Genomic DNA, 13,572 nt, shown 5'->3' with positions numbered 1-13,572 from the left:
TGTTTGTGATTTTCTACCATCTTCATTAGTATCTTCTTGATGATTTTATTGGCAGCTTCCACAGCTCCATTCATTTAAGGCTTGTATGTTGTAGAGTTTTGTGCTTGATTTTGAAGGTTTCACACATGGCTTTCATCAGGTCACTATAGAGATTGGAGGCATTATCAGTGGTAATGGACTTGGGAACTCCGAATCGGCAAACAATACAATCCTTGACAAAGTCCACGACAACTTTCTTGGTTACAGCTTTGTAAGATGCGACCTCTACCCATTTTGTGAAATAGTCAATGGCTACCAAAATGAATCGGTGCCCGTTTGAAGCAGTGGGCTCAATCGGACCGATGACATCCATTCTCCAGGCAGCAAAAGGCCAAGGTTCACTTGCTGCATTGAGCTCGTTTGGTGGTAACTTTATCATGTCTACATTTACCTAGCACTGGTGGCATTTCTGTACATATCGGATGCAATCTGTCTCCATGGTCATCCAAAAGTATCCAGCTCTGAGTATCTTCTTGGCTAGAACAAAACCATTCATATGTGGTCCACAAGTTCTGGCATGTATCTCCTCGAGCAGTCTGGAAGCTTCCTTTGCGTCAACACACCTTAATAGCCCCAGATCAGGCATTCTTCTATACATGGTCCCTCTACTTTGGAAGAAATGATTGGATAGCCTCCGCAGAGTGCATTTCTGAGTGTGGTTTGCCTGCTCTGGATATTCTCCTCTTGCCAAATATTCTTTGATGTCGTGGAACCAAGATTTTCCATCTGTTTCTTCTTTAACATGAGCATAGTAAGCTGACTGGTTATGGATTTTCACCATGATAGGATCGATAAAATTCTTGTCTGGATGTTGTATCATTGATGATAATGTGGACAGTACGTCTGTGAACTCATTTTGAATTCTAGGCACATGTTTGAATTCTATCTTTGTGAATCTCTTCATTAATTCCTGCACATGATACAAGTATGGCAGTATCTTGGTGTTCTACGTAACCCATTCTCCTTGAACCTGGTGTTCTAGAAGATCTGAATCACCAATTACCAGCAACTTTTGTATATTCATATCGATGGCCAGATTAAGCCCCATGATGTAAGCTTCGTATTCTGCCATGTTGTTGGTGCATGGAAACCTAACCTTCGCCGATACAACATAGTGTTGACCTGTTTCTGATACCAAAACTGCTTCAATGCCTACTACTTTGAGGTTTGCAGCTCCATCGAAGAACATTCTCCAACTGTCGTAAGCTTCAGCAATATCCTCTCCTATGAATGATACTTCTTCACTAGGAAAATACATTTTCAAGGGTTCGTATTCTCCTCCCACAGGATTTTCAACAAGATGGTCTGCCAATGCTTGTCCTTTGACCGCCTTCTAAGTTACATATACGATATCGAACTCACTTAACAGTATCTGCCACTTAGCTAACTTCCCGGTAGGAATGGGCTTCTGAAAGATGTACTTCAGAGGGTCCATCCTTGATATGAGGTATTGGTATATGCATAGAAGTAATGCCTCAATTTCTGAGTTTTAAGGTCAAAGCATAGCAAGTGCGTTCCAGCAGAGAATATCTTGTTTCATAAGGTGTGAACTTCTTACTCAAATAGTATATGGCTTGCTCCTTCCTCCCTGTCTCGTCAGGTTGACCCAAAACACATCTGAAAACTCTATTTAGTACATATAGATAGAGTAGTAAAGGTCTACCAGGTTCCGGTAGGACTAGGACCGGTGATGTGGACAGGTGTCGCGCCCTTTTTTCTAAAAGCAAAATCGGGTTCATGACATTTGGGAGGACAACTCGTTCCCTCATGTGAATTGGATTTTTTGGGTTGAAGAGTCGCCACCTAATAACTAAAGTGCATTAGGACACTAAAGAAGAGTTCAAGTTGGAAAACCAGAGTTCGGGTAAGGGTTAGAAATTATCTCGAGGGGAAGGTGTTAGGCACCCCCCCCAAGATCCACTAGTGTGGTTCCCGGCCATGTTACAATTGTGACTTTAACTAACAAGTAAGCAAATAAAGGTCTCAAATAGAAGGGGATTTACACATAATATTGCAAGTGAATTGAAAGTTTGAAGAAAGATAAAGAAAACATAAATCTTAAGCAAATAGTCTAGATAGTTAAAAAAGGGATAACAAGTAAAGGGGAAGGGGTCCTAGGTTTACAAACAATATGGATCACATCAATGCAATACCCGACCATCACTCTTTAGAAGAGGGGTCGCACGTGGTATTAGCGCACCGGTCATCATGTCCATATCTACCCTTTCCCACCCCGTTAAGGTATTAAATACGGAATAGTGTCATTAGTTATTGCATGCTATTACCCATCCCGATCCTATCAGTCCCGGAGGCATTTGGGACTACTAGACCTAGAGGGAGGGAGGTTGTTTTTTTTTCCAGAGTTTTGAAAGGACAAAATTCTAATGCGACAAACAAAACACATAAGCAAGTAGGGAGAAACAAATAGCAGTTTAAGGGCTCAAACAGGCCTCCTCACTTAAAGGATCAAATTATTTAGCATGACTTCAAATACTGGTTATAGTCTGAATTAAATTTAAAGCATTAGGACATGCTACTTCATCACATATTTCTCAGATGAGGAGTCCGAGTTAGGCCTTGTCTGGTTGCAATTTATTAAAACTGACATAGTTAAATAATTACCTACTGCTTACCTAGGTGGAAGTATACTGATTTTAAAGAAGGGTTACTAATTTTAGAACCAATTAAATTGTACAGATATTAAACAAAAATTACTACTGATTTTAGACTTTTAGATAAAGTAGACGAATCAGATTCAAACGGCTGCTCCTATAGGCATGATTTCTAAACGTTATTGATTTTAAAACGATTGTGTAAGTGCAGGAGCCCTATAGGCATGGTATCTAGAATAAAGTTGATTATTGTTAAACCTATGATTGTTTGCCTAATGACAGATGAATATGCAGAAATGTAGAAACAAAACTATAGTCATGATTTCTATATGCAGAAACTTGTAGGCATGGTTTCTAATGCGGTAATGAAACAGCTTATAGGCAAGATTTCTACGTGTAATGCATAACTTATAGGCAGGATTTCTAAATGCATGAGTGCAGAAACTTATACATGATTTCTATATGCAGAAACTTATAGGCATGGTTTCTAATGTAATGATGAGACAACTTATAGGCAGGAGTACTATATGATATGTAGAATTTGTAAATAGTAATCCCTATGAGCATGATGTCTAACCATATGCATACATAAATGACCCTCCCTTTTTCACTAGAACCCCATAGTTATTGCAAATTATTACAGAACTGAATGAATCAAAAAAGTACATCAGAACTTCCAGCTGCAACCAAACAGCCTAATTCAGACTCAAGGTCTACCAATAGGAGATAAACCAACTTCCAGGATCCGTTTTCCAAAAACCTTTCTCTTATTCGGTATGTGTCAAAGTTCTCAAGAGTCTCAAAGGGACTCAGGGCAATGCTTACACCCCAAACACATTGCAGAATTAGATTATAGTGCAGTGTGGAAGAGTCAGCCCTCAAATGTCCAAGTTCATAGGGAACTCAGGGTCCCAAAGCATGGCTCATAAGAGGGGGACAGAACTTAGAATCTAAGAGTAAGTGTATGTGCGTAGAGGGGAATTAGGGAATGTCATGGCATGCTGGTGGTCATGCCCAACAATTTAACAGTGCTGGCACACCCCCGACCAGCCTGTCAGCCAAAATTGGGAGTTAGAATCCATTGAGGATCAGCTTTGGACCTGGGCAGTAATTTGGATACAACCAAGCCATGACCCTTAACTCAAACACATATAAGGGAATAGGGGTAGGGATTCATAACAAAAAACAGATGCAAGGAAAGAACACATATAGTTAACATTAATCATGAACAACAAGTAAACAGGATTGCAGAAAACTATAAATAAACACATAGGGGTGAGGCAGGAAAGCTAAATTAGAACATACCAGTTTCAGGGAGAACAAACAAGTAAAAGTAGTCTTGAAAAAGCCAAGTTGCAAGCAAAAGTTCCAAAAGATCCCAGAAAAGAGCAGAATGTTGTAAGGGTATTGAACTCAAAGCAATAAAGTGTGTAAGTAAGTTGAAAGTATTGATCTAAAAGTTCAAGGTATTGAACTCGAAGTTGTCTTAAAAATGCAGAAGGGTAGTCCCTTTTATAGTGTAGAGAAACAAGTAAGAAAGGCAAGGAAATATCATTGAAATCAATCTCCCTTTGGTTAAGGGATTCTGATTCCAACGGGTAAAAGCCAGTTAAGGAAATAAATTTTAATTAAAACATTTCAAAGTAGAACAAAAGGGGTAAATACATAGAAGTTATTTAAGGAAAACCATCAATGGTACACGGTTTGTGCCAAATATGGCAAGGGAATCAATCAAACAGCCATGAAACCAAAATTACAGGTTCAATTCGAATGAACCAAGTCAAGAAAGGTAAAGAGGGTTCAATTAAAGGAAATGAGTAACAATCAGTCAGGACTTATTAAAATGAATTCGAAATCAATCAATTAGTTGGTAAAGACCTTTTGAAAGAAGAGTTCTCATATATAAAAGCACACAAACATGTGAATCAAGAAGTTTATTTAGAAGAGAGTTTAATCAAAGAGAGGTTCAGAATCATAAGCAAGAAAGGCTGCAAGTCCCGTTTGTAGACTCACAATGAGTCTGAGAGTCTAGGGTTCCAAAGTGTGACCCTAATTCAAATACAAAAATCTAAATTGCCAAAGGAAACCCTGAATATTGGGGTTTCAAGATGAATCAGACAATAGAGATGAGAAGGCAAGCCACTCGATAGAGGCTCAGGAGTCTTTTCCAAAGACTTATGAGAAACAAACAGACACGATACACAGTTAAGAGCATGGAGAACATGTTTTGAAAAAAAAACTCAGAACTTAAACAAGTTCAGAAGAAAACGTGATACAAACTTAGGCAAAAACAGATGAATCATGCTTAGTAAGAACACAAACATAGTCCAGTAAAGCCAACAACATCAAAGAACTCACAATAAACACATATAGTAGAAGAGTAAGGAAAACATAACACGGATTAACATGTGAGTACATGAAAAACAACAAAAGTAGAGGAATCTTGCATAATAGAAAGGAAACAAGAGAGAAAACTCAAGCATAGCAGAAAAGAAAGATTACGAGTATAACATAGGTAAACACACATGAAGAAAGAACAGAGAGAATCAGAAAGATATTTGAAGAAACTTTTTCAGAAACCCTAAAATTGAAATCGAGCGATTTTGAAAAAGAAATTTGGGGAAAAACCTTTTAAAATATCAAGTAAAGCCCAGACATATCACATATTTAAGAAAAATAGGCGAGTACAGAACCTCAGACGGCTTAGAGTTGCAGAGAAAACCCTAAAAATGAGAAAGGTCTTGAGGAAAGTCAGATCTTGAGTCGAAAAGACTCATATTGCTTGAACATGCCGGGGTAATGGCCGGAGAAGCCATAGATCTACAGATCTGATAAGGATCTGAAGAATAACCATCGAGGTCAAGTCTCGAAGCTTCGAACAACCATGGTTTACTGATGGAGGGGAGTGAGTACCGATCATCCATGGCCTGAGAAGCCATGGATTTCGGTGGAGTGGTAGTTGAAGAGGGGTAGAAGGAGGCTAGGGTTTCGGAGAGTTTGAGAGACAAGAGGTTTCAAAGGTGGCTGAGGGATGGGAAATGAGGGATTAGGGTAGTCGTTTGGGGCTAAAAAAGGTAAGGGTGGTTTATGGTCGTTGATCAAAATGATCAGTGGCCTGGATCAATAGTAGGAACTGGGCGGTTCATTTGCAATTGGGTCGTGGGTTGGTTCCAAATGGAATTGGGCTGGTTTAATTGAGTCAACTTAAGGGCTACAATTGAAATGTAATGGGGCTGTTATTGAAATAAAAATGGGGCTAAATATTAAATAGCCAATTTCACTTTTTATTTTATAAAAATAGTGAAGATGATTTGAAAAAGTAAATTAAAAGTACTGAAACAATTCATAGTATATAAATATTGATTTAAAAATACTGGACCCAATTTTACAATTATAAAATGCTATTAATCTTAAAGTAGGCTATAATTGCAATTATATGCAATTTAGTCTTTTTTATAACAAATAAATTTGTAAAAATATACAAAAATCACCTTAACTATATTTCAGTATAAATATGGGAATAAAATAAATTATTCATCAAAATTGATAATCTTGGGAATAATTATTGGATTTTGTACTGCTAAAACTAGACAAAAAATTGATTTTAAAATCTTAAAAACTAGGGAAAAATACCAAAACTCTTGGGAATCCTTATATATGTATGTACATGCTATTTTGAAAGTATTTTGTATATAAAAATACATAGGGAAAATTAGGTATCAACAACTGCCCCTCTTTACCCCGGGAAGGATGAAAGAGTTGTCGCGTAAAGATATGATGACCAATTTTGACCGAATGAAATAATTTTGAAGAGTTTTGACCGACTCTAGTTTCTGAGCTGCCTACATATCCCTGGTATTACAGGAATCAGACCATATGTAGTTTGGGATCCATCAGCGGAGTATGCCGATGGCGATTTTTGAAAAGTGGACGCGATGTTCAGGTTGAGAAAGGATGGTCAGAGTCTAATAGGCTGCGGGAACTGGAGTGGGATCGCTCCTGCTGAGACGACCATTGCTAGCCGGTGTACCTGCGAATGAACAATACCAACATATATATATTGTGCATAAACGTAAACGTGATGCAAGTTCCTGTTGGACCGTGAATGTTGTCTTTGGACGGTTATGATGACGTCCTCGGACCATGATGTCCTGGGCCATGAAGCTTATGATAAAGGATTCGCAGGCTATGAAATGATGTTCTCGGGATATGAGGATGATGCCTCCGAACCATGATGCTTTTGAATAATGATATGCAAAAGATAAATAGGGTCCTCAGGCCATGGCATGGCGTTCTCGGGCTATGAAAATGGTGCCTCCGAACAATGACGGCTTTGGACAATTTGGCGATCTTTCAGCCCATGAAAATGCAAAAGGTGGCGATCTTTCACCCGATGCAAGACGTAAATAAAGGATGGTGGTATTTCAGCCATGCAAGACAAATAAGATGGTGGTATTTCAGTCATGCAAGAGAAATAGAGTGGCGATATTTCAGCCATGCAAGAGAAATAAAGGGGCGGTATTTCAGTCATGTAGATGGAGGTAGAGTTTAATCTCGAAATGCAGAAAGGTAGCCTTATGCAATGAAGGAGATGCAGATGGAGGTAGAGCTTAACCTCGGAAGGCAGAAAGGTAGCCTTATGCAATGCAGATGATGCAGATGGAGGTAGAGCTTAACCTCGGAAGGCATAAAGGTAGCCTTATGCATTGTAGAAGATCAGATGGAGATAGAGCTTTGTCTCGGAAGGCAGAAAGGTAGCCTTATGCAATGCAGAAAATACAGATGGAGACAGAGCTTAGTCTCGGAAGGCAGAAAGGTAGCCTTATGCAATGCAGAGAAATGCAGATGGAGATAGATCTTAGTCTCGGAAGGCAGAAAAGTAGGATTATGCAATGCAGAAAATGCAGATGGAGACAGAGCTTAGTCTCGGAAGGCAGGAAGGTAGCCTTATGCAATGCAGAAAATAAAAGGCGAATAGTAATGAAATCTCTTAGTTGATAGATGATAGTTGATAGCTGATTGCTATATTGTGGCTGAGGTGGATGTCGTGTACGAATAGCAACTATAAATAGGTGATGATTCCGAGAGTTGTATTCCCGGGAAGTATGAGTCTATAGATATATCTGATGATTTTACGACTTGAGTGTTTGCATTATCGGCGTTGTGTATCATTGAGGTAGTGTTGCTAAACAAAGCAATTTTGATACCAGACATACATGATTTAGAAAAAATGTAACATAAATACATAATTTAAAATAGTTTTCTTTAGATGAACCGACAAATGCGACATGGTTCAAGACATTGCGACCTCTCTCACTCCAGAATTTTGAGGGTCCTCCTTAAAATTTTGCCCCAGTGTACTAGGCTGGTACTTCTGACGACTGTGTGCGATAAATGGCTGAAATCAACTTCGGAATTTTGAGGGTCCTCCTCAAAAATTCTGCCCGAGTTTCCAATAGCGGGGGGAAATGAAAATTTTATTGAATTGTGACCGAACCCATAGGGCTGCCTAAGTATCCCCTCTTAAATGAGAATCAGGTTAGCCATAGTTCAAATACATTATACAGGTAATCGTAAGAGTTACACGTAGTATCATTTCACTACATCTGAATTGATCGGCTTCGGCCAAACTTCACCATCCATTTCTGCAAGTATGAGGGCTCCTCCGATTAGAACCCGGTGAACCATGTATGGACCCTGCCAGTTGGGAGAGAACTTCCCTTTGGCTTCATCTTGATGCGGGAAAATCTTCTTTAACACCAGCTGCCCCGGTGTAAACTATCTCAGCTTGACTCTTTTGTTGAAGGCTCTGGACATTCTGCTCTGATAAAGTTGACCATGGCAAACTGCATTCATTCTTTTCCCATCTATAAGAGCTAACTGCTCGTAGTGACTCCTTACCCATTCTGCATCATCAAGTTTTGTTTCCTGTATGATTCTCAAGGAGGGAATTTCTACCTCGGCGGGAATGACTGCTTCTGTACCATAACCCAACATATAGGGAGTTGCACCGGTTGATGTGTGAATTGTGGTGCGGTATCTCAATAAAGCTAATGATAACTTCTCATGCCACTGCTTATGCTTCTCTATTATCTTCCTTAGTATCTTCTTGATATTCTTATTTGCGGCTTCTACAGCTTTGTTCATCTGAGGTCTATAAGTCGTAGAATTCTTGTGTTTGATATTGAAGTTTTCACATATGGCTTTCATCAGGTCACTGTTGAGATTGGAACCATTATCAGTGATAATTGACTCCGGAATTCCGAACCGACAAACAATACGATCGTGGACAAAATCTGCTACCACTTTCTTAGTCACTGCTTTTTACGATGTTGCTTCAACCCATTTGGTGAAATAATCAATTGCTACTAGAATGAAATTGTGCTCGTTTGATGCGGCGGGCTCGATAGCTCCGATAACATCCATTCCCCAAGAAGCGAACGGCCATGGTGAGCTTGTTGCAGTAAGCTCGTTTGGAGGCACCTTTATCATGTTTGCATGTATATGACAGTGATGGCATTTTCAGACATACTGGATGCAGTCCATTTCCATATCCATCCAAAAATAACCAGCTCAGAGTATTTTCTTGGCTAAGACAAAACCGTTCATATGTGGACCGCAGGTCCCTGCATGATTTTCCTCCAATAATCTGGATGCTTCCTTTGCGTCGACACACCTTAGTGATCCCCAAATCAAGAGTCCTCCTATACAGGATTCCTCCGCTATGAAAGAAATTGTTAGATAATCTCCGAAGTGTGCGCTTCTAAGTAGGATTTGCGAGTTCTGTATATTCTCCCTTCGTCAAATATTCCATGATATCATGAAACCAAGGTTTTCTGTCTGCTTCTTCTTCTACATGAGCATAGTAAGCTGGCTGATCATAGATCTTTACCGGAATAAGATCAATGAAGTACTTGTCTGGGTGCTGTATCATAGACGATAGGGTAGCCAATGCATCGGCAAACTCATTCTGAACTCTAGGAACATGTTGGAACTCTGTCTTTGTGAACCTCTTCCTCAACTCCTGTACATGATGCAGATAAGGGGGTATCTTGGAGTTCTTGGTTACCCATTCTTCTCGGACCTGATGTATAAGCAGGTCTGAATCTCCCATCACTAGTAATTCCTGAATGGTCATGTTAATGGCCAGCTTGAGCCCTAAGATGCAGTCTTCATACTTGGCCATGTTTTTGGTGCATGGGAACCTGAGCTTGGCAGACACTAGATAATGCTGGCCGGTTTCTGATACTAGGACCGCTCCTATGCCAACTCCTTTGAAGTTTGTTGCTCCGTCGAAAAACATTCTCCAACCATCATAGGATTCAGCAATATCTTCCCCTATGAAAGATACCTCTTCATCAGGAAAATACGTCTTTAGAGGCTCATATTCTTCATCCACGAGATTTTCAACAAGATGATATGCCAGTGCTTGTCCTTTGATTGCCTTCTGAGTCATGTAAACAATGTCGAATTCACTCAACAGGATTTGCCACTTGGCTAGCTTGCCAGTGGGCATGGGCTTCTGAAAGATGTACTTCAAAGGATCCATTCTTGATATGAGATAAGTAGTATAGGCATAGAAATAATGCCTCAACTTCTGAGCTACCCAAGTCAGAGCACAATAGGTGAGTTCCAATAGAGAATACCGAGCCTCATACGGGGTGAGCTTCTTACTGAGATAATAGATGGCCTGCTCATTTCTTCTCGTTTCATCATGCTGCCCCAGAATACAACCGAAAGCTCCATCCTATACTGCAAGGTAGAGTAATAGAGGTCTACCCGGCTCGGGCGGGTCCAAAACTGGCGGTGTTGACAGGTATTCCTTGATTCTGTCAAAGGCTTTCTGACAATCATCAGTCCATTTGGTAGTGACATCCTTCTTCAACATCTTAAAGATTAGCTCACAAATGACAGTGGACTGAGCTATGAACCGACTGATGTTGTTAAGTTTTCCCAAGAAACTCATAACCTCTTTCTTGTTCTTCGGTGGTGGCAATTCATGGATGGCTTTGACCTTTGACGAATCCAGTTCTATTCCTTGGCGACTCACAATAAACCCAAGTAGTTTTCCCGTAGGAACCCCGAATGCACACTTGGCGGGATTCAGCTTCAAGTTGTACCTTCTTAGTTTGTTGAAGAACTTCCTTAGATCTTCTATGTGGTTAGTGGATCTCTTGGATTTGATGATGACATCGTCTACATACACCTCTATCACTTTGTGTATCATGTCATGGAAAATAGTAGTCATGGCCCTCATGTAGGTGGCCCCAGCATTTCTTAACCCAAACAACATCATCTTGTAATAATGCATCCCCCACAGCGTAATGAAAGCCGTTTTCTCCGCGTCTTCCTCATCCATCCATATCTGATGATACCCAGCAAAACAATCAACAAACAGCTGCATTTCATGTTTGGCGCAGTTGTCAATTAGAATGTGTATGTTCGGCAAGGGGAAGTCGTCTTTCGGACTGGCCTGGTTGAGATCCCGGTAGTCGACACAGACTCTAACCTTCCCGTCCTTCTTCGGCACTAGCACAATATTGGCTAACCATGTTGGATACTCTACTACCCTGAGAACCTTGGCTTTGACTTGCTTGGTGACTTCTTACTTGATTTTCAAACTCATGTCGGGTTTTAACTTCTTGAGCTTCTGTTTTACTGGTGGACATGTTGGATCGGTTGGCAGTTTGTGAGCTACAATAGATGTACTGAGACTAGTCATGTCATCATAAGACCAGGAAAATATATCCTCATATTCCTTAGAAATTCCATGTACTTTTTCTTTTCTGATGGTGACAGATGAACACCAATGCGCGTTTTTTTGACATTTTCTGCATCTCCCAAGTTTACAATCTCAGTTTCGTCTAGGTTAGACTTAGGTCTGTTCTCAAAATCCTCAACCTCTTTAACAACCTCTTCTGGTATATCATCTTCTTCTGAGTCTATATCCGTTTGTTGCGTTGCCTCGTTACATGTCACAATTGTCGGTTCATCAAGATAAGTAATAGTAATGCTGTGTAAATAAAGTAAACGATAAAAAGTAATAAGAGCAAGATTTATAAGAAACTGAAATGCTTTGATAAATTTCATAATTGTTTTGAACATTGGAGCTCTTATTTCAGTATTAAAAATGCGGAAAGAAAGTCAACTAGCAAAAAATAAAGATAATGCATGGTGCTTTATTCAGCCTTACTACGACGAAGCTTTTTGGGCCCTGGTGGTTCTGATGGACCAATTGTTGAGGCATGCTCCTCAACTCATAGCTTGTATAGAAAGGTCTTCCTCCCCCTCCTCCTCGAAAATGACACAACAGTCCATATTATCATTTTCCAAAAACAAATTCCTCATCGCTGCCAGTGCTTCTTCTTCTTCCAACCCATATATGACATCGGGTGGCTAGAAGGTCTGCTCTAAGCGAGGTATCGGATGCTCCAGTGGGTAGTAGGGTCTGCGCCATGGTGGCGACCAGTGGTTGAACTCCTCCCAAGTGTATAAATATCCCAAACCGAAAGTGGTACCATGTTTCTTCAACTTGATAGGCTTAGCGATTCCTTGGAGATTCTTGCCAAGTCCTTTCCTAGGTTCATATCCACACCAATTCAGTATACTTTTAATTTTGTTATCCCACCATTTATCCTTGTCCACGGCGTTGACTCACTCAATGTGATGGTAGGTTTCTCCGCCTATCTTCCTTCTCCCTCCGATTGCTGGGATGGTCTGGCGACTGTATATAGGATTGCTACCGTCACCGTGAATAATTACCTCTTGGTGATTCCACTCAAATTTCACTACTTGATGTAGGGTTGATGATACAGCCCCAACGGCATGGATCCAGGGCCGTCCCTAGCAAGTTGTAAGATGCTGGGACGTCTATCACTTGAAAATCAACGTCAAACCAAGTCGGTCACATTTGCAGACACAAACTGATTTCCCTAATAGTGGACGTTTGGGATCCATCGAAAGCTTTGACATTGATGGCTCCATCCTTGATCTCATGTAGGCTCTTTCCCAATGTTCTGAGAGTCACCAATGGACAAATATTGAGGCTGGACCCTCCGCCAATCAAGATTCTGGTAATGAAATAATCTTCGCACTGCACAGTGATGTGTAATGCCTTGTTGTAGCTTAGCCCTTCAGGTGGTAGCTCATCTTCGTGGAAAGTGATTTTGTGACTCTCCAATACTTGCCCTACCATGTTTGCCATTTCTCCTCTAGTTAAGTTGTTGGGCACATATGCCTTACTCAGTACCTTCAATAAGGCATTCTTATGTGCGTTAGAGCTTTGTAGCAGATCCAAGATAGAGATCTGGGCTGGCGTTTTGTTCAACTGATCAATGATCGAATACTCTTTGGCTTGTATCTTCCTCCAGAGATCATCAGGCCCAGTTTCAATGACGGTTGGTCATCCAAAGGCCTGCTTACTGGACTTAGTTAGATGTTCTGGAGTATAAACCCTGCCAGTTCTTGTCATACCCTTTGCTGCAATTGCTTCTCCAGATTTGGTTTTCCCTTTCTTCTCACCTCGGGGGTGTAATCCCATGCTATGGCCTTTAGGTGGAATGGTGTTACGGCTATCATGGCCACTAGAATGGGCACCCTTTCTTTGGGAGGTAATACAACAACCCAAATGGTACAGGAGCCTTTGGGGACCCAAACTCGACCTCAATAGGCCCTGGCATCTTTGCAGAAGAAGGTGCTTCGAACTCAAGTGGTATTGACATGTTCACTTCGGTGTCTCTAGAAGGTTGCATCTGGACCACAATCGGGTTAAGGGTGACTGTTGGTTTCTTTGGCTCGTCACCTTCAGCGATCAATCCCATCGACCCTTTGGGGTCCCAATCATCTTCTATCTCAATCATGTGAACACCTCCACCCTTGTGGTCTGGTAGAGGGTTGTTACGGACATACGGAGTAGGCTCCT

General features: G+C 40.7%; 1 protein-coding gene across 1 annotated transcript; it reads right to left on the bottom strand.

Moving 5' to 3' along the window:
* Window positions 1–377: 377 nt before the first annotated feature.
* LOC138884919 (uncharacterized) lies at window positions 378–11,055 on the bottom strand. The gene is made up of 8 exons (XM_070165787.1): window positions 10,772–11,055; window positions 10,453–10,585; window positions 10,003–10,098; window positions 9,479–9,576; window positions 3,318–3,471; window positions 1,043–1,372; window positions 603–949; window positions 378–516 (listed from the first exon to the last, which is right to left on the bottom strand). The coding sequence occupies exons 1-8, from the start codon at window positions 11,053–11,055 to the stop codon at window positions 378–380; spliced, it is 1,581 nt and encodes a 526-aa protein (XP_070021888.1).
* Between the last annotated feature and the right edge of the window lie 2,517 nt (window positions 11,056–13,572).

Source organism: Nicotiana sylvestris, chromosome 2 (genome assembly GCF_000393655.2).
Source record: "Nicotiana sylvestris chromosome 2, ASM39365v2, whole genome shotgun sequence".
Classification (NCBI taxonomy): Eukaryota; Viridiplantae; Streptophyta; class Magnoliopsida; order Solanales; family Solanaceae; genus Nicotiana; species Nicotiana sylvestris.
The sequence above is the reverse complement of the archived record's forward strand: the minus strand, read 5'-3'. Positions and strand labels throughout refer to the sequence as shown.

Excerpts from the sequence above, each read along its gene's own strand:
- LOC138884919 (XM_070165787.1), bottom strand. The coding sequence starts at position 11,055 with ATGCAGCTGTTTGTTGATTGTTTTGCTGGGTATCATCAGATATGGATG. Across the intron at positions 3,472-9,478 it reads GAAGCAGACAGAAAACCTTG|CATTGCCCTGAGTCCCTTTG; the intron begins GTTTCATGATAT and ends TTGGGGTGTAAG. Across the intron at positions 1,373-3,317 it reads TTGCAGCTGGAAGTTCTGAT|AAGGCGGTCAAAGGACAAGC; the intron begins GTACTTTTTTGA and ends TATGTAACTTAG.